At 39.4% G+C, this 20,806-nt stretch overlaps 1 protein-coding gene across 1 annotated transcript; it reads right to left on the bottom strand.

The window, feature by feature from the left end:
• Positions 1-2,368: 2,368 nt before the first annotated feature.
• Positions 2,369-15,599, bottom strand: serpinb10 (serpin peptidase inhibitor, clade B (ovalbumin), member 10). The gene is made up of 7 exons (XM_031904470.1): positions 15,554-15,599; positions 9,272-9,446; positions 8,355-8,492; positions 7,387-7,504; positions 6,506-6,648; positions 4,798-4,956; positions 2,369-3,318 (listed from the first exon to the last, which is right to left on the bottom strand). Exons 2-7 carry the CDS (start codon positions 9,434-9,436, stop codon positions 2,917-2,919), a joined length of 1,125 nt encoding a protein of 374 aa, XP_031760330.1. The 5' UTR covers positions 9,437-9,446; positions 15,554-15,599; the 3' UTR covers positions 2,369-2,916.
• Positions 15,600-20,806: the final 5,207 nt, after the last annotated feature.

Genomic DNA, 20,806 nt, shown 5'->3' with positions numbered 1-20,806 from the left:
ACTGGGAGAGAATTCCACAACTTCACAACTCTCACTGTAAAAAAACCTTTCCAAATATTTAGACGGTGCATCCTTTCAGAATGGATGCCCTTGTATCTACTGGAAGGACCTAATGGTAAATAAAGCATTAGAAAATTTATCATATAATCCCCTTCTATATTTATACATAGTTATTATATTCCCCCCTTAAGCGCTTCTTCTCCACCTTAAACAACCCCAGCTTGGCAAGTCTTTATTTATAACTGAGACTTTCCATGCTTTTTACCAACTTAGTTGCACTTCTTTGGACCCTCTCTAATTCAATATTATCCTGTTTCAGCACTGGAGACCATAACTGCATGGAGTATTTTAGATGGGACCTAACCAGCAGTCTGTAAAGTGTAAGAATGAGCCTCTCCTCCCATGAATTAATACCCCTTTAAGGTTTCCACAACCAATGCTCCAATCATTTTCCTCCAGCACTATTCTTCCCAAGATGGCCCATTTGTCTCAATGTACCATTTGGTTTTGACACATGGCATATGGTTTACTGGTTACAGATGTGCTTTCTATTAAAGCACCTTGTTATAGTAAAAAATAAATTTTTTTGACATACATAATTCTCTGCAGAATTTCCTTGTCTCTGCAGGAAATTTGTATTGTTTTTAAAGAGAAAGGTCAATTTGTATGGTATGTCTGTATATTTTTACTTATATAACACCACTTATGCATATATTGCTGTGCAGCGATATCACTGTACGGATGATAGAAGGGCTGACAATAGGAAGAAAGAAAGGTTGCAAAGTTACACAGGAGGGCAGGAGATAAGCTGGCTGAAGGTGTAGTCTATAAATGACAGTATTTGGAGTAAGAAAAACAAGCAAATTTAAATTAGCTAATTATTAAGTACATACCACTGTATTCAATTAGATGTTACATGTGTTTGGACTAAAGGGGACTATAGGTTTAGGGCTCTGGCACATGGGGAGATTAGTGGCCCACGACAAATCTCCCTGTTCGCGGGCGACTAATCTCCCCGAGTTGCCATCCGTTGCCATCCCACCGGCGAAAATGTAAGTCGCCAGTGGGATGGCACACGCTGCGCAGGCGATTTTGGCAAATCGCCAAAGTTGCCTCGCGAGGCATTTTCGGCGATCTGCCGAAATCGCGCCACCGCATGTGCCATCCCACCGGCGACTTACATTTTCGCCGGTGGGATGGCAACTCGGGGAGATTAGTCGCCCGCGAACATGGAGATTTGTTGCGGGCGACTAATCTCCCCGTGTGCCAGAGCCCTTAAGGTCTGTTAAAGCAACGTTTTGTGCACTTATTTGTTTCAGAAGCCATGGATCCTATACAAAAGAAACAAAAAAAATATCACCTGTCATCTGGGAAACATAGAGAGGGCAGTATGTATAAACTATAAAATATAAATCTCTCCTTAATCTAATTGTCTTGTTTGTATACTTTTTTTGCATTTACATATTCATTTTTTGAACCATGTGGAAATGAGATTTGCACATTTCACTTCAGATTTACAGTTATTTTATTTGGAAACACTGTGGTTATCAGACGAATGTTTTTGTGCAATCTCTCTGTTTTGAAAAATGCCATAGTGGCCGCTCCCTTTTAGTAGCAAATTGGTTGCACCACTTCCTTTAATAAGCAGATGAACAGCAATGTTTCATTGTATATAGACTTTTTTGTCATTGCAAGCACAAGCAGATAGCAGGTTGTTATTGCAGCCTTACATAAGGCAGGTGGTGCTGTGAGTAAATGTGAGGCCTGGAGTCCTAAACTCAGTTTAAAAGGAGACTGCCATTTTCCTTTTAGGGTGGCTTATTGAATTTTGTGCCAGGTCTTTTTTTCAGGGCAGACTTTGCATTGTTATTACAGTTAGTCAAAATTCTCACTGTTTGCAAGTCACCCCTTCTCATAGATCATTATTCAAAAAAACCTCTTTGGCATTTCTGAGTGGTCCGCCTGACAATTCTTGTAACAAATGATAAAAACCTAAAATTCAAAAAATGCTCTTCTCACTTGTAAAATTCGACAACAACAATTGAGAAACAAAAGAAAAAAATCAGATAAATCTTTATCTTTATGCAGGGGTATTCCCGTAGCTGATTCCACCTGGGTGTACAGGCCCGACACAAACCCCCTATGCTTAACTTATTTGTATAGAAGTCGAGGGATGGGTCACATGGCTAGTGCAGAGAGTGCAGCATAAATCTACCCTCAGTCTTTCATCTGCTCATCCTTCCAGTGGTATCTGTGTCCTCACTACCTGCTGCCTCCAGGAACTACCAAACTAAACCATAACCCATTCAGTTGACATAACATAATGATGTAACATCCTCATATTTAAAAAAGATAAGACACAAACAACTTTTTTTCTGTGGAAATGTGTTCTTTTATTTAGACCAACATGAAAAAGGCAATTGAGTAGAATGGTTTGCAGGTTGTAACAGATGAGAGGAAAAATAAGGAAACAAGGAAAATTCTGCTAATCTTTTTCAGTAAAGTCCGCAGTTTTGTAAATGTTAATGTTCTTTGAGATACTTGTTTTACTATTAGGTGATTCCTAGAGTAACAGGATTCCACTTTCTGTAAGCTTCCTTGATGCCAGTATTGCCAGTATTAGCCCAGATTTAACCATGTGAGACAAAAAAGAAGAAATTAGAGTTTATATGTGACTGCTGCTGCTCCACCTTAGGTTAGTCATGCGGGGTTAGTCTTCTGGAAGATCTGAAAATCGCTGATGTCATTTAATTTTTTTTTGTGCAAAATATTTTTTAAATCATAAAACTGTACTTTAAGTTAATATCTATGTATTTTATTTAGAAGATAAATTTACATGCTCATATAAAAATAGATCATTAAAGTTTATTGGTTTGGATTCCTAAACAATGTATTGTCTTTCACCATCTCACATTTTTAAGGACTGTAGAATTTTCCATATAACAGTATGCAGTTAGTCTTGTTGTGTCTTATGAAAAAGTGGAAAGGACGGTCTGCCTTAAATTCTTCATTTGCCAAGCTGCGGATTGACATTACAGAACCAGTAGCACTGGCAGCTTCAGTGCCTTTTTCATTCACTTCAATGAATGTTTTGTGATGGACATCAGATACATAGAGCTGCTTCTGTTTCCCCATTCCTGAGAAATTGGCCCTGCTCTGACTGAATGCACTTGACATCCCTAAGGAAGATAGAACTTTCTTGAGAGAAAAACTCTTCTCCATTCGGAAACGTGGCAGGTACACTGCTAGGTAGTTTGAACTCATATTTTCACTTCTAGTCCATTTGCTAAGGTTTTCATATGAAATCTCCCTGTCAACCTGCAGACAAAAGACAAACATGTTACGAAATGAAAACACATTATTTCATGACTTACTTCTCTTTATTAAGGAGGCCTTACATTCCTCTATGGAACATTTTTTTTTCTTATCAAACTGAATCTGGCTCTATGTTTGATAAAGGAATTCAAAGTCTATGGGAAACAACTGGAACTGAATCAGGAGAAAAGTTTTTTAATTTAATTTTACCCATTTTTTATGTGGCAAACCATAAAATAACATTGTCTTATGGAACTGAATCTGGCCCATATTTGTAAACAAATGAATGGTCAGAGTGTTTTTTCCAAGAAATTGAAATACTGTGTTTTGCTAGATTTCTAGATATTAGCAGTTACTGCTAATTTAAAGGACAAGGAAAGGTTAATACAAATTAAAATTAAGTCTAAAGGCATTTTTTTAAGTACTTCCTGCATATCTAAATTCCCAGATCCCTGCTTGCTTCTCTGAGATATGGTGCTGGCAGCCTACAGCAGTGTGACACAGTGACATCACTGAAATCTCTCTCCCCTTCCTGTAGGCCTCCAGTAGCAATGCACATGTGTGTAACTTGATCCTGTCTCCTGTTCTGAGCTACACATGCCCACCAGCCAATCAGAAGCGGATCTGGCAGAGGGGAGGGGGGGAGGGAATGAAACACATGTGCAGTATGAAGCAAGGAGGGAAAGGAAGGGAGAATACCTTTTTAGAGATGGCTGCCTGTTCTAGAAAATGTGAAGTTAAGCTGGCCATACACGTGGCGATCTCACGATGTTTCGTACGACCGTCGGTCGCACGAAACATCGTCAGATCCGCCACACACCATTCAGGGCTGAATCGGCAGGTAAGGAGGTAGAAACAATAGGATTTCTACCTCCTTCTGCCGATTCAGCTCTGAAGGGAGAATTTTGGTCAGGCGCCTTCTATGGCGCCCGATCAAAATTTTCTAACCTGGCCGATCGGCGAGTCGACCGATATCAGCAGCTTCCTGCGATATCGGTCGGCTCGCTGACATGCCATACACGCACCGATTATCGTACGAAACGAGGTTTCGTACGATAATATCGGTGCGTGTATGGCCACCTTAAGTGTGACTGAGTAAATATTTGATTAGGTGAGCCAAAAGTGTGCCGTTTTTACTAAACAATAGGAGGACTATTGGGCAGTATGCTTTTTACATTTTGACTTGCATTCTCCTTTAATGAATTTAAAACAACAGATAGTGAGATTACTTTTGTGATTAAACAAGAGTCACCTGACAGCAGATGATGCTGTTAATTTTGCATTAGCAGTATAAAAAACTGTTTAGGAGTGATGGCCTGAACCCAGCATTTTCTGCAGGGTTAGACAAAATCCCAGCATGTTTTACCAAGAATTTACAGATAATTAATTGTTTTCCCCTCAAATATGAATATTAATTGTTGCATCCATGCTACAGTATATGAGGTTCCTACAAGTATACCAGGTATTGTGTTCTTTGCTTACCTTGGTTAAAACTGTGCTGTTATCAGGTAGCATTATAACCATACTCAGGTCTTTGGTGTCCCCATATGGAAGCTCAAGAACACTCATTCCAGGGTTTTTTATCCTCTTCATATTAAAAGTATTCATTGTTGCCATCATATTTACCTTGATTTGTTCATTCTGGGATAAATAGAAAGTTATGAAGTGAAAATGGATGAACACGGTTGACTTGTGTAGGAAGGAATTATTAATATTGGAACTTTGTATTGGGGATGCACCCAATTCACTTTTTTGTGATTTGAATATTCAAATTAGGGGAAGAAGAGGGGCAATCCATGTGCATGTTGTGCACAACAAATTTCTCAGTTTCCTTAATCATGGGATTTTAAAAGTTTTGATTCAGTTCAGCTGGCACTTGGATTCGGACAAATCCTGCCAAAAAAGGCTAGGATTCAGTCGAATACCAAACAAAATCTGGAAATTGGTGCATTTTTACTGTGTATATGATATTGTCTGGCCTGTTCCTTTCATCTTACTGGCAAGCCCCTATTATCCTGCCGTGCACAGTGCAGCAAAACATTTTTTAAGCCACCTCACTTTGGCTACACCCCTATATACCACACCCATTCTACCAAAACATTACTCTAACGTGCCAATATAACTGCTACAGGAAGTAGTTAATGACCAAATTAACCCCATATGTGCCAATATAATCCCTAATGGGCATATTAACTCTAAACATGCCAATATAATTGCTACAAATAATATATAATCATCATTTTAACCCCAGCTGTGCCATATAATGACTGTAGAAATGGCCAATCAGTACTCCATTAATTCCATTAACTTCACACATGACAGTAAGACCACTGAAAAATAACCAATAAGCATACTAATAACTCCACACATGACAGTAAGACCACTGAAAAATAACCAATAAGCATACTAATAACTCCACACATGACAGTAAGACCACTGAAAAATAACCAATAAGCATACTAATAACTCCACACATGACAGTAAGACCACTGAAAATATCCAATAAGCACTCCAATATCTTCACACATAGCAGTAAAATCAGTGGATAGATTGAAAGCATTTCTTCTTTCCTAGTGCTCCTACATGCTGCTTGCCATGCACTTTTCTCTGCCTACCTTGCTAGCTTAAATGGCTGTGAAAAAATCAAAGATGGCCATGTGTTCCACTGCCATCTTGGATTTTCTCAAAACAGAAGAGGCAGTGGGAAGCAGTGGACAGGGAAGGGGAGGGGTGGCAGGAAAAAAATTAAAGAAAAAATTAAAGAAATAGTGGCACAGTGAGACCCCCAAATTAGTGGGTCCAGGGCAGATTTGCTTTTGCCCATTTAGTAAAGCGGTCCTGGGAAGGCACCCAAAACCTCTAGATGTGCCACAATCCTCAAGGCATGCTGTGGGTGAAGGGATGCTAACTTCAAACTGGTATTCATTTTAAAGATTTGTATGTATGTTCATATTTTGTTTTGTTTACAGTAGATAGTTAATGTTAAATTTTTGTAATACTAGGTTTGGTTATGTACAGTATATCAAAACTGTGCCTGTATAATTGGAAAGGCTTTCTTTTAAGCTTCTATTGCAGTAAATAATAAAAAGGGGGTTCAGAATGGCATTGATGTGCTTTTTTAAAGATGGTGTACCATAAGGGACACCCCAGGAACAAAATAAGCATGAATGGTACGAAACAATATACATACCGTTATTAGTGTGAAAGGAGCCTTGCTGGTGGCGTGTTCACTGAATTGTGTTGTCCAATTTGCTAGAAAGTACAGTGTGTTGGCAACCATCAGAACAGTATTCGGTGATATAGAATTTTCAGGCAACAGGTTTTGGATCTTTCCTTTTTTAGAGAAATACAATATATATAGATTATACAACCATTCCTTAATCTCTATATTTCTCATATTTACTGTAATATAATCATGTTTACCATATAAAATGCATCACATTTTTGAATGCCTTTATTCTTCATTATAAGATTTGCGGTACTGCATTTGATCTGTTTGATTTTGTTTTGATGAAGTCTTTGGTTACCGTATGTGAAAATGTCTATGATGACTAGGTCAGAGAAGAAAATATTCACCAAACAAGTGATCAATCTTTGAATTTTTCTTTTTTTAAATATGATTATGATTAATACATGATTCATTTTTAGATGAAATAAAAGCAGTTTCACTGTTGTAGCTGCAGCTTAGGCTTTGTTTGGTTGTTTGGTAGATAAGGAACTCTAAACAAATTACCTTATTTATAAAGGGAGGAGGTAGGATGTTCAGTTAAAAAGGCCAATGTTGAATTAGTGCTTAATTTATTCTGAATGTGGATGGTTTGTTTCTTTGTGCTTCTGCTGTACCATGAATTTGGAACATCTACAGCAGAGACATTTGTATTGTATTTTATGGATATGCACAAAATCATCTTGGGATTACATAATGGTGAAACGTGCCAATAGGGAATAGGGAATTAATTTTGAAGTTCAAAATCTATACAAAAACATCATCAAGTGTGGATCCAATAGAATAGCATCCTTACAGAAAAAAACACTTTGGTTAATTCAAATGTATGAAGACTCATCCAATACCTTTAGTCTTCTCCTGAATCCAGGCATTAATGTAGCTCCGTGTAGCTTCAGGGTTTGAACTGAAATCAACCTTTTCCAGCGGCGCACCATAAAAAGCGTTAATAGCTTTTAGAAAAGTCTTTCAGTTACAACATGAAAATGAAATAAGATTGAAACAATTTTTAATCTCAAGTAATGTTTCAGAATATATATGTATTATTATCATTATGCTAGTATGCTTTAATTATTTCTGCGTTATATTTAAAAAAATCATTAAGGCTACTGCCAACATATTCTCTTGGAAAACTGTCAGATTTTAAATTATTTACTATTGATGTCAAGATATGTGTGGCTCCTTGTATCAAACCCAATTATATTGTGCTCCTGCCCCATAAAAAGCTTTAAAGGGATTGACAGTCCAGACTAACTGTGACTATTACCTGATAATAGGAGGAACTGCCAAAGGATTTTGTCAATTATCCCTCGGGCCTTATAGCTCAGTGAAAATCTAACCTGAGATTAAGGCATTTGGAGCATCCACTTTGATTTGCAATTGCACATACTATAATAGCCAACAAACTGTATCACACAAACTTTGGATATACTTGAAATGGAGTTATAGATGTTTGAAGTACAGGTTTAAAGGTTATAGCATTGGGAATGACAGGTCAAATTTTATTCAGTAATTTTTAAAGGCCACGGTGGGTTTAGACCTGTGAAAATGATAGCAAATCTGTTGGGATTAATAATCCCAGACCTGTGCAAATTATTGCAAATTACATGTTTTGTGTTTACATGCCAAAATTCCTTGTATTACAAGATATCTTGATGCCCTATTTGTTCATGTGCAAAATTGAGAAATATGTTGCAGAATTAAGTAAACCAACAGTGAATGTGTTGCTTTTTTATGTACTGACACTGCAATACCCTAACTACAGTATCATTTAGTATAGGGAGTTGCAGACACCTGTGTCGCCAGTCATACTCACTGGAAGAAAGTAGTATTTTTTTTCACCAAACAGTTTATTGACAGTGGTTAGGGTGTAATCATTTCCATTTTTCATCAATTCTTTCAGAAGTACTCGGAACTGAGCATGTACATCTTCAACCTCATCAAAATGAAGAGCCTTTAAAATGTAAATTGAAGAATATTTATACAGTATCTAATATATGGTTTCTTACTAACATATTTTTGGTATGGAGAAAAGACCCTTTGTTGGAGATGCAATGACACATACTGGTTTTGAGCCTTACATAGATGTGTGATAATTATTTATTTATTGCATTTGTTTTTTTAAGAAGTTGCAGTCTGAGTGGTATTATCTCACAGGATATCATTAAAGTGATAAAGTGCATTAGTGTGGCAAGTGCAGTGAACAAATGCAAATTGCTAAGTTTTTTTACCCATTATGCATTCAATTCCAGTCTAATTCCAGCTGTGTTCAGTTGCACATTTGTATGATTCAGACACAATTACTCTCAAGACTCATTTATACTGCTTGGCTTAAAATTGCATCTGCACATAATTCTTTAGGGGTAAGTCTGATGCTCCCATTGATACAGCCTGCAGTGTGAAGCCTGTGATTACCACCACCTTCAGGGTGGCAGTAGCTCCAGGATTCCCCTATATAAATCTACAAACCATAATTGCATCCGTAATAATAAATGAGCATTTATGGCAAATATGATACCTGTAAATGCATGAGAAAGAATATCTGTCTCCATCTGTTGCATTCATCCCATAGATTCTCCAGGTTTAGAGAAAGAGATGTTGCATCCACAAAACTAGAAATTTGACTTGGTGGAAACTGTCATTATATCTTAAATAGCTTTAATAAATACATAATGTTACTAGTTTTCTTATTATCCATTATGTGGTAATAAATAATTTGTTCTTGTAACGTACCTTACCCATGTCTGCTGCTGTGTTACCGTGTGCTCCCAGGTACACCATTGCCAGGGAAATCATGATGCTCATAGATGAAAATACTACATTTTGGCCAGCAGCAGTTTTACTGATTTCTCTTAAAACATCAATGGTGAATTCATTATTTGCTGTACATATATCCATGATGAAATAGCTACAAATATAGAAAATGAAAAAAGCATCTCACTGACAGGAAGGTGCAAGTTAAGGTAACATGTCTCCTGAGTCCTAACTACATCTTTCTAAGGCTAAGGTTGATATAATTCCTCTTAATCTCTTCCATGTTTTGGTATGGGGTGGATGTTCCATTATACAAAGAACATTGCATTTCCTAGTAGATAGCAATAAAAATAACTCATATGAAGCAAAATATAGTGCAAACCCAGGTACCTTTAACCCTTCCAATGTCAAGTTCTTTTCCTCCCTAATGTGAAATGATACAGTCCTTTCCCCTAATTGTCAACTAGTATAGTCCATCTACCCCCCTTCTTGTTGTCAAGTTGGATGATCGATTTCACTCCCAGTGTCAAATGTATGGTCCAATATCCCCTCCAGTACCAAGTTGTATGGTCCAACTTCCACCCCGCCTTAGTGTAAAGTGCTATGGTCCTTCTCCCCCCAAAGTGGCATAGTAAATTTCCTGCCAACCCTTAGGGGCTGATTTACTAATCCACGAATTCGAATCCGAATGGGAAAAATTCGGATTGGAAACGAACATTTTGCGACTTTTTCGTATTTTTTGCGATTTTTTTTGTCGCCGTTACGACTTTTTCGTAAATTGTCGCGACTTTTTCGTAAATTGACGTGACTTTTTCATAGCCGTTACGACTTGTGCGAATTGTCGCGACTTTTTTGTAGCCGTTACGATTTGCTCGTATATTGACGCGACTTTTTTGTATTGAGCGCTCGTAAACGGCGGGCAAAACTTTCAGACTTAGCATGATTTTGGAAGCCTCCCATAGGACTCAATGGCACTCTGCAGCTCCAACCCGGCCCAAGGAAAGTCACGATACTGAAGCTTGAATGAATCCGAAACTTTCATACTCGGCGTGATGGCTACGAAAAAGTCGCGACAATTTGCGAAAAAGTCTTAACGGCTACGAAAAAGTCGCAACAATTTACGAAAAAAATCGCAAAATACCGATCATTATATAAAAAACACATTCGGATGCTTTTCGGACGTTCGTGGATTAGTAAATGTGCCCCTTAGTGTCAAGTAGTATGGTCCATTTCCCCCACCATCCATCTAGAGGGACAACATCCCCCATGTCAATTAGTACAGTCCATCTCCCCTCATGTTATGTGGTACAGTTCACTCCCTCTGGTGAGAAGTGGTACAGTGGTACAGTCCACCTGCCCCTCCATCAATGTCAATCAAGTGCATATACCCCCAGTATAGTCCATCTACCCACACCCTGTGTTAAGTGGTACAGTCCATTCACTCCTGTATCCAGTTTCAAGTGGTATGATCCATTTCCTATTTTTGGTGTCAAGTTATACAGTTGATCTCCCACTCCTTATTGTCAAGAAGTACAGTCCATCTCCCCTCCAAGTCAAAAGTGGCATGGTAAATTTCTCTAAGCCCACCTAGTGTCAGGTGGTTCTGTCCATCTCTCCTCCCACCATGGTGTCAAGTGTCAAAGGCCATTTCCTGCCAACCCTGTCAAGTGGTACATTTCCTCCCCCCCCAAGTGTATAGTGGTACAGTCCACCTCCCCACAGGTGTCAAGTGGTATGGTCCATCTTCCCATGCCTGTGTCAAATGGTATGGTCCTTCCCCACATGTCAAGTGGTACAGTCCACCCTCTGGTGGTATGGTCCAACATCCCAACTGTCCATTGGTATGGTCCATACCCCCACTGTACAGTGGTACAGTCTATCTCCCCCCAACTGTCCATTGGTACGGCCCATCCCCCCACTGTCCAGTGGTGCAGTCTATCTCTCCCATGTCAAGTGGTACAGCCCATCTTCCCCTGTGTCAAGCGGTATGATCCATCATTCCACTGGTGTCAAGTGGAATGGTCCAGCTCCCCCCTCCTGTTGTCAAGTAGTACTGTCCATTTCCCCCTACCCAATGTCAAGTGGTACGGCCCATCCCCCCACTGTCCAGTGGTAAAGTCTATCTCCCTTTACCTAAAGTCAAGTAGTATGGTCCACCCCCCAGGCATTTAGTGGTACAGTCTATCTCCTCTTTTTGTCAGGTGATACAGTCCATCCCCCCACTGTTCAATGGTACGGTTTATCCCCCCCACTGCCTAGTGGTATGGTCCATCTCCCCTTTGTATCAAGTGATACAGTCCACATCCCCCCCCCACTGTTCAATGGTACGGTCCATCCCCCCCACTGCCTAGTGGTATGGTCCATCTCTCCCTGTGTCAAATGGAACAGTCAATCTCCCCCCACCTAATGTCAAGTGGTACGCTCCACTTCCCCACCCCCCAGGCTTCAAGTGGTAGGGTCCAGCCCCCTTGGTGATGGCAAGTGGTAAGGTCTCCACCCCCCCCACTGTTGAGTGGTATGTGGTATGGTTAAACTTCCACAAGAGGGTGGACTGTACCACTTGAGTTGTGTTTAGTTGTATAAGCCATCTCTCCTTTTATTAGTTAAGTTGTACAGTCCATCTCCCCTCATCAGAGGTACAGTTCATCTCCCCCACACTTAATTTTTAATATTACAGTCCTTTCCCCCGGTGGTAGGTTCTACCGCCCTCTGGCATCAAGTGGTATGGTCCATTGCCCTAATCAGTGGAACAGTCCATCTCCCGCCCGTCACGTGGTATGATCTATGGACCATACCACTTGACATTGAGTGGGGGGGGAGGTGGATCATACTACTTTACAAGGTGGATGATGGACTTTACTACATGACACGAAGGGGGGTGGACAGTACCACTTAAAGCCAACACAAGTGGAGATGGAGAATACCACTTGACATTGGGGGATAAACAGTACCACTTGACAACAGGGATGGAAAAATGGACCGTAAAGCTTTATATGGGGGAGATGGACTGTACCACATGACTGATTGGGAGGGAGATGAATCATACCACTTGACACCAGGCGGATAAGTCATACAACTTGACACCAAGGGGGGGGGCTGTAGTGCTTGACACCAAAGAGGGATGGACAATACTACTTGACATTAAGAGGGATAGACTGGATCACTTGACACCATTCCATTTGACGTTGGGTTGGTACCACTTGACAACAGGAGGGGGAAGAGGGACTGTTCCACTTGAGTCCAGTGGGAGATGGATCACTGACATTTCGAGGAATGGACCGTACCATTTGAAAAAGGAGGGGGAAATTAATCATATAATTTGACATTGGGGGAATTGGAGGAAAAATGGATAATACCACTTGGCAAGGGGGAGATTGAGTGTACCACTTGCAACAGGAGGGGGAAATGCACTGCACCAATTGAGAGATGGGGAGAGATAGATTATATTACTTGACACTGGGATGGACCGTATCACTTGACACTGACGGGGAGCTGAACCAGAGCACCTGACACAAGGGGGGATGGATTGTACCACTTAACAGTGAGGGGGGATGAACCATACCACTTGACAAGATTCTTATGCTTAGTGTAAAAAAAGGGTTAAATGCACATATAAAGTAGTCTCGTTCAAATACATTGTATTCCGTTGATTAAATGAGAAGGGTAAATAAGGTGTGGTCAATAAGATATTTTATTCCTAAACTAAACTAATTTGCTTTGAAGGTGTTACTAGTACATGCTTTTCAGCCAAGTGCAAGTTTCCCAAAGGCATTATGTGAGAATAATGCATAACCCAATAAAAATATGCAGTACACACTGTAATAAACTGTCTAATGAACCTTATTAGATTGCAAATGTGCTTGTTTGAATGTTTTTTTCACATTTCATTTTGATAACTCCCTTGAGGGCTTATTTTGAAAACCCCTGGATACTTTTACAAGAGCTGTCACTGTGTCCTGGGAGTTGTTTATGTAACAGGGCACAGCAGCAGCTCAATCCTGATGCCCTCTATGCATTACCGTATCAACCCTGTTTAGCTATTGCCAGCCTGCATCATTTATCTTTCATTCAGAATTAAAAGCTCATGAATACTGTATAATTTGACTGAATTTGAGAGCAATCTGCCATGAAAGGCACTGGGTTTAGGATGTGCTTATTCAGTGTATGATTTTTTTCACATGCCCACATTTTATTCTTGTCAAATAAAAATACCTTCATCATATCATGCCAGTAAGTTACACAGAGCAATACAATAATAACTTTACAATAATAACTACAAGAAATATAAGATAATTACAGTCTTAGTTTCCTATCAGACCACAGACCATTTTTACCAGGAGTCAACCTTCTTTATAATGTTTTTGGAGTGTGTAATGTATGAGCTTTTCTTTTACTTGTAATGATCATAAAAAAATATCTTTTGTTCAACCACACCAGTAAGAACTAGTTGCAGTACTCATGTTGGCAAGGAGTGTTGGCACTTTTCCGTCTTAATATTCCTGACTTAGGAGGAATATGAAGACATCATGAGGCAGGGAATGGGCTAATCAGGGAGGATAACTGCACATGGTGGGATTGGAAATGGAGTGCTCTAAAGCCTAGCTGGGATAACAATATTCAAGTTTGCTGCGCATTGGCTTACAGGTTTAAGACTAAAACAGTGCTATTGCTTGATTAACATGTTGTCACGTTAAAAATAAATGATTCCAGTGTATAAAATAATATCAGCCAATGTCTATCTAAGCCCGTTGCATTTTATAGGTCCCTGTGTAATATGATTGTCATCTGAGAGTCAAATTTGTCCAACACATGGGCCCAGTCAAATATAACTGGCTGAGCAGTCTTTTTCAGACCAATAAAGTTTGTTTAGCCCAGCAATCAAAATATATCTCTCATTGATACAAAAACATATAGAAAACATAATTAATGTTTTATTCTACTCCCTATAAATGAACAAGAGTTTCCCAGCCTCTTCTTTTACTTGCTCACTGGTAAAGCATCTGACTCAATGGGTTGGGCTGCAAATGTGTGCCAGTACTTGCCCACACATGGGAAAAATAAATGTGCTCACTACCTTTCCTTTGCCAGGTGCCTTGCTTAGCACGCCCTCAAACATCTGGCGCAGATCATTGCTGTATATCTCTGTCATTCACTGACAGGTCCCAGTGTGCACTGGGATAAGACATGGCACAGGTTCTTTGTGCCCACTGGTCAGAATAGGCTTGTGCATGCTTTGGTGTATATACAAAATGTGGGCAGTTAGTGGCATCAGTTTGCTGCTGGACCTACATTACAATAGTCTAATAAATGTAAAATTCCTATAACACTACCTATGTTCTGTCTGTGTATGACATGCTGCAGTGCCCTTTTCATAATGTGCAAGCCTTTAAAGCTTACTGATTTATCATAAATTTTATATTTTATCATTTTCATTTTATATATTTTTTAGGAATAAATGCATTTATTTGCAGGGAATAGAGCCAAAATCAAAATTGGAACCTTAGAACATGTTGAAAGTCATCAGACTATGGTTCAAGATACAATTCCTTTTTTGTGGAATGTACAATCAAACTCAAACCTCAAATAAATCCAAGATACAAAAATGAAAGAAAGGTTGTGCATAGAGGCCCTCTAGTGGCCCAAATAAGTCATTTCAGTCCTTAAAAAATACTCTTATACGACTCAAAGTTAAAACATCTATCTTATTTGAGGTGCATTAAAAATGATGTTAACCCCATACAAATAGCCGAACACATTTAATTTTTACCCAGTACTTAATTTTAAGTCATATGATTAAGTACTGGGTAAGCACGAAATGAATTAGGCTATTTGTATGGGATTAACATTTGGGGTTTTTTTGGGAATGACCCTAAATGCTGTACAAACCATGTTTTTTCTATTCAGATGCACACTTGATATTTAATAAGTCATACCCCATTTAGCCAAATAGGACTTGAAACACATTATCACTTGATATGATGCAGAAGAGTGCACTTTAGCAACATTATTATGTATAGTGTAAAAAAAAGTATATATATCTATCTATAATATACTCAACTGTAATGTAATATATTAGGTTTGAAAATAAACCTACATGTATGTCAAAATAAGGGTAATGGAAAAAGGTTTGGGTTGAAGACCTGCCTTTTTTCTAATGGAAAAATGGACACATAAAAAGCCTAATCTATTCCCATTGCTGTTCGTGTTCCATTAATTTCAAAACTAGAACTTTAATAACTAGAAAATAAATATATTATTTACCTTGCTTGCTTCCTGCTGTTGTTCTAAAGCTCTGAGCTGCCCAAAGTTACCTTTGTTATTAAATACTCCACCACTCCCCTGGCTTCTCTCCAGATCTCTGCTTTACATTGAAATTACCCAGTGAAAAGGTGATGAGACATCACATGGAGAGTCTAAAAATATAAGTCTGTAGTTAAAAGGCTCGACTTGGGCTTGTACTGTTAGAGATATTGCAGGGAGGCAAAAGTAAACCACTTCCGATTTAGCTCACCAAACCTCTTGGTTCAAGAATAAAAGAATTTAAAGCAATACTGTCATGGGAAAACAAAATGTTTTGGGGTTTTTTTAACACATCGGTTGATAGAGCTTCTCCAACAGAATCCTGCATTGAAATCTGCTTTTCAAAAACACAAACATTTTTTTATATTTAATTTTGAAATTTCAGTTGAGGCTAGCCATATACTTCATTTCCCACATAGCCATGTGACCTGTGCTCTGATAAACATCAGTCGCATTTTACTGCTGAGCTGCAAGTTGGAGTGATATCATCCCCTCCCAGCAGCCGATTAGCAGAACAGTGGGAAGGTAGCAAGATAGCAGCTCCCAGTAGAACAGAATAGAACTCAATAGTAAGAAATCCAAGTCTGGCTTGGGACTCCTCCAGTTACATGGGAGTACTAAAAACAATAGGTTATCTGAAAGCAGTTCTAATGTGTAGTGCTGGCTCCTTCTGAAAGCTCAGACACACAATGCACTGAGATGGCTGCCTACTCCCCAATATTACAAATAAAAAAATACATTTATTGTTTCAACAATAAAAATTGAAATGGTAATTATTTACTATGTGAACAGTGTAATTTAGAAATAAAAAATACACCATAAAAATCATGACAGTATCCCTTTAAAAAAAATTCTAAACACACTTTTTGCTACTGTTTTAAAGCACATTCTTTAGAAAGCCAGTTGCTCTGTCCTTAGCAAAACAATCTAAACAAAAACTCCATCACTCATGGCCACCAGTTTAAATCGCTTCAAGGAGTCCTCTCTACATTTATTTTTCAACCACTGCTTTGGGATTGTGGTAGGTAAAATTGGTAATCACGAGGAAACAACGCTCTCTGGTTTATCCAGGAAACCCATGCTCATGTTTCTATTCCACCATCACACTGAATATATTGTAGGTAAACACTGTATTAATTGATTGTTTGAATTATTCTTGGGCCAACTGAAGCCTGCATGATTCTATTATATAATGACAAATCCCAGTACCTCCAACAGCATTTATTCAGCTTTCCAATTGCCTTGCACTGATTTTAGTGGTTGAAGTACAGAGAAATACACTTTTTAGCAACCAGAAATAATATACATAACTGCTTATGTAATTATGTTTTGAATTGGTTTCCTTGCAAAGAGCAGGAATCTATTTGAGGTTTTATACAATTCAGAGTCTTTAGTTATGGAATTTATACAGTAGTTTCTAACATAAACAGAAACAAGTGATAAAAGTGCATACCTCTAAATGTTGTGCTGTCTTTCTGTCACTAATCAGGGAAAAGTACAATTAATGTCCCTGTGGACAGATTATTCTGCAAAACCAACTGATGTTTAAAGAAAAATGTTTTCAGTGTCTGCCCAGGTTTATGGCACTGGTGGGTTGTATATTGCATTCACTATATAATCAGACAAGTGAATATAGTGGTGCAACACCACAACTTTTTTATTAATCCAGTAGTAAACCAACTACATTGTGTCAACAATATCCTTACAATTTCCATTTCACAACCTTTTAATATTATTTACAGCCAGCCTTCTCTGCACAATGTCATCAGCTAATGTAGCCCTGTCCAAAAGTGATAGTGTGGCAGACTATTTATACAACATATAATACACAAACTATGGGCATTATTATTAGCAAAATGTAATACAAAAAGATCTACTGAGCACAGGAAAAAACTTAAGAATCTGCATCTGTGCATCTGACCTGCAAGCCTCCTGTTCAGCCCAGAGCTAATATTAATAAACAGACTTAGATGAGTACTCCCCACAGCTATTATTTTTTTTTTTTTAAATGTGCAGAATCATAGAGGAAGTTCAAACAGAATTGTCGTGGGCATTGCATCAATCTGACCTCCTGCAGTGTTTCACCATGTTGTGTCAGGTATGGCAAGCGCCAGTGATGTCACCAGTTGGTGCTGAACCAGATCCAGCATAAAGAGCTGAGAGCTTGGGTGCACCCGTTCTCCCATTGAAGTGCACCCAACCAACACGGCCAGCACAAATAATAATAGTAGTAAAAAAGATTTGAAAAGAGTAGAGCTAAGAAATAAATACTGTTACAAGTTACTGGCACTAGTCCTAATGCCAGATCTGTGCTAGACACAAGTGGGAAATGGTGTACCCTATCCAGGTGTACAAATGCTCTCTGTAAAGTGAAAAATAGCCATTAGTACAGGGAAGACAGGTTGTGTTCCCTAGGATATATTGTAGAGCAGTGCTGTCCAACTGGCGGCCCGCGACCCCCCTCTGTGTGGCCCCCCACCTGTCTGGCTGCTTTGATGGCTTACTCTTGTGTAAGATTTAAATGGTATCAGTACTGAGATTAACTGGCCCCCTGCATGGTTCTCACCTCAGATTCAGGCTGTAATCCCCCTGTATTGTTTAAATATGTAATCCCCTGTGTTGTTCACACCTTTTAATCTATGCATTGTTTACCCCCTGCAGTGTTCACACCTCAGGCTCAGGCTGTAATCACCCATATTGTTCATCTGTTCACACCTCAGGCCTGTGTGTAGGCAGCATAGGGTAGGCAGAGTATGGCACATAGGCAGCATAGGGCAGGGAGGGTATGGCACAAACAGGCAGCATAGGACAGGGAGGGTATTGAACACACAGGCAGGGTAGGGCAGAGTATGGCACACACAGGCAGGATAGGGCAGAGTATGGCACACACAGGCAGGGTAGGGCAGTGTATGGCACACACAGGCAGCATATGGCAGGTAGAGTATGGCACACAGGCAGGGTAGGGCAGAGTATGGCACACACAGGCAGCATATGGCAGGCAGAGTATGGCACACACAGGCAGGGTAGGGCAGACACAGGCATCATAGGGCAGGCAGAGTATGGCACACACAGGCAGCATATGGCAGACACAGGCATCATTGGGCAGGCACAGTATGGCACACACAGGTAGCGTAGGGCAGGCAGAGTGCTGCCTGTGTGTGCCATACTCTGCCTACCCTATGCTGCCTGTGGAAGGTGAACCTGGCAGGGGTTTGTTCTGGGAGTTTGTTAGCAGTTGGAAATAGCCATTAAATGGTCCCAAAGGTGTGTAATTATGTACTGGGGGTTGCTGTGCTATCCACAGGGGAGGAGAAGTCATATGGATTTTAGGGTGTGTCTTAATATGATATCATATAATTCTTTCACATATGAATGATGGTTAATATCCCTGCAGTGAGGACCAAGCATTTGGGTTTTTGCTGCACTACCACCATTGTGATAAAATGGGTGTGGTTTGAAGTGGGTGTGGTTTAAAAGGGGGGAGTGGCTTCCATTAGCGGCCCTCTGCCATGTGTGCGCGAGAAATTCCGGCCCTCGGCACCGCAGAAGTTGGACAGCACTGTTGTAGAGGGTTAGCTATGTTAGGTCTCTTTATACTCAACTCATAGAGAGGGGTGGATAGTTTTAGAATCTGAAGCAAGGGAGGCCTCAGTAAATATGAAAACCCGGGGTAAGTGATGTATCTCAGGGAAGAATAGTTAAGAGAGAAGAAAGATGAACAAGAGCAGATATGTGGGCATGATCTGCCATTATGTAGACTCAAGTTGGTAGAGTTAAGGGTAGAAGTGAATACTTGAAGGCTTTCTAAAATGTGGCTGTTATCCATGTGAATATACCTATAGTTGCATAACACTTAATAAATAGGTTAAATAACACAATATGACACATTTATAATTAAAGTTTCCCAATCAAGCTGAAATCTTACTCTGACTAATAACTAACTAAAGGCTGTTGTGCAACTGAAACAACAATAGGTGATCTATGTGCCATGGCAATGAACTGAATGACCAGTTTGTTGAGGTGCAACTGATATTGCTGCCACATTATAAAGTATAGCTCAGCATCTGATGCTACTGTCTAATAAGTCACGCTTATACATTATTTTTTACACTTCATTTCCTAAAAGGGGTAGTTTACCTTTGAGTAAACTTTTAGTATGATGTAAAGAGCAATATGCTGAGACAGTTTGTATTTGGTCTGTATTATTTGTGTTTTTTTAATTATTTTGCTTTTTGTTCAGCAACTCTCAAGTTTAGAATTTCAGCAGTTATCTGGTTGCTAGGGTTCAAATAACCTTAGCAACCAGGGAGTGGTTAAAATAAGATTGATATATTTATAGTAGAGGACCTGAATAGAAAAATAAGTAATTAAAAGTAACAATTATAATACAATTGTAGCAATAGTTTTTGGCTGCTGGGGTCAGTGACCCCCCATTTGAAAGTTCAATTGAAATAACAATTGAAAAGTTGCTTAGAATGAGCCATTCTATAACATACTAAAAGTTAGCCACCCATATAGGTGGGTATAATGTGTTGCCATTGGTGGGTTAATTCTAAGTCCTCTGCTTCTCCGCTACCATACTATTTCTAAAATAATAACAGAAATCACATAGTTACATAGTTACATAGGGTTGAAAAAAGACCAGTGTCCATCAAGTTCAACCCATCCAAGTAAACCCAGCACACCTAACCCACACCTACCAATCTATACACTCACATACATAAACTATAAATACAACCACTAGTACTAACTGTAGATATTAGTATCACAATAGCCTTGGATATTCTGATTGATCAAGAACTCATCCAGGCCCCTCTTAAAGGCATTAACAGAGTCTGCCATTACCACATCACTAGGAAGGGCATTCCATAACCTCACTGCCCTCACCGTGAAAAACCACCTACGCTGCTTCAAATGGAAGCTCCGTTCCTCTAATCTAAAGGGGTGACCTCTGGTGCGTTGATTGTTTTTATGGGAAAAAAGAACATCCCCCATCTGCCTATAATCCCCTCTAATGTACTTGTACAGAGTATTCATGTCCCCTCGCAAGCACCTCTTTTCCAGAGAAAACAACCTCAATCTCGACAGTCTCACCTCATAGTTTAAATCTTCCATCCCCTTAACCAGTTTAGTTGCACGTCTCTGCACTCTCTCCAGCTCATTAATATCCCTCTTAAGGACTGGAGCCCAAAACTGCACTGTATACTCAAGGTG

Source organism: Xenopus tropicalis, chromosome 6, assembly GCF_000004195.4.
Source record: "Xenopus tropicalis strain Nigerian chromosome 6, UCB_Xtro_10.0, whole genome shotgun sequence".
Lineage (NCBI taxonomy): Eukaryota > Metazoa > Chordata > Amphibia > Anura > Pipidae > Xenopus > Xenopus tropicalis.
This window is presented reverse-complemented; position numbering and strand designations above follow the sequence as displayed.

Coding starts and splice junctions, on each gene's coding strand:
- serpinb10 (XM_031904470.1), bottom strand. CDS start 9,436: ATGGATATATGTACAGCAAATAATGAATTCACCATTGATGTTTTAAGA. Junction 7,505..8,354: donor AAAAATACTACTTTCTTCCA/GTGAGTATGACT, acceptor TGTAACTGAAAG/ACTTTTCTAAAAGCTATTAA. Junction 4,957..6,505: donor CTCCTTTCACACTAATAACG/GTATGTATATTG, acceptor TATTTATCCCAG/AATGAACAAATCAAGGTAAA.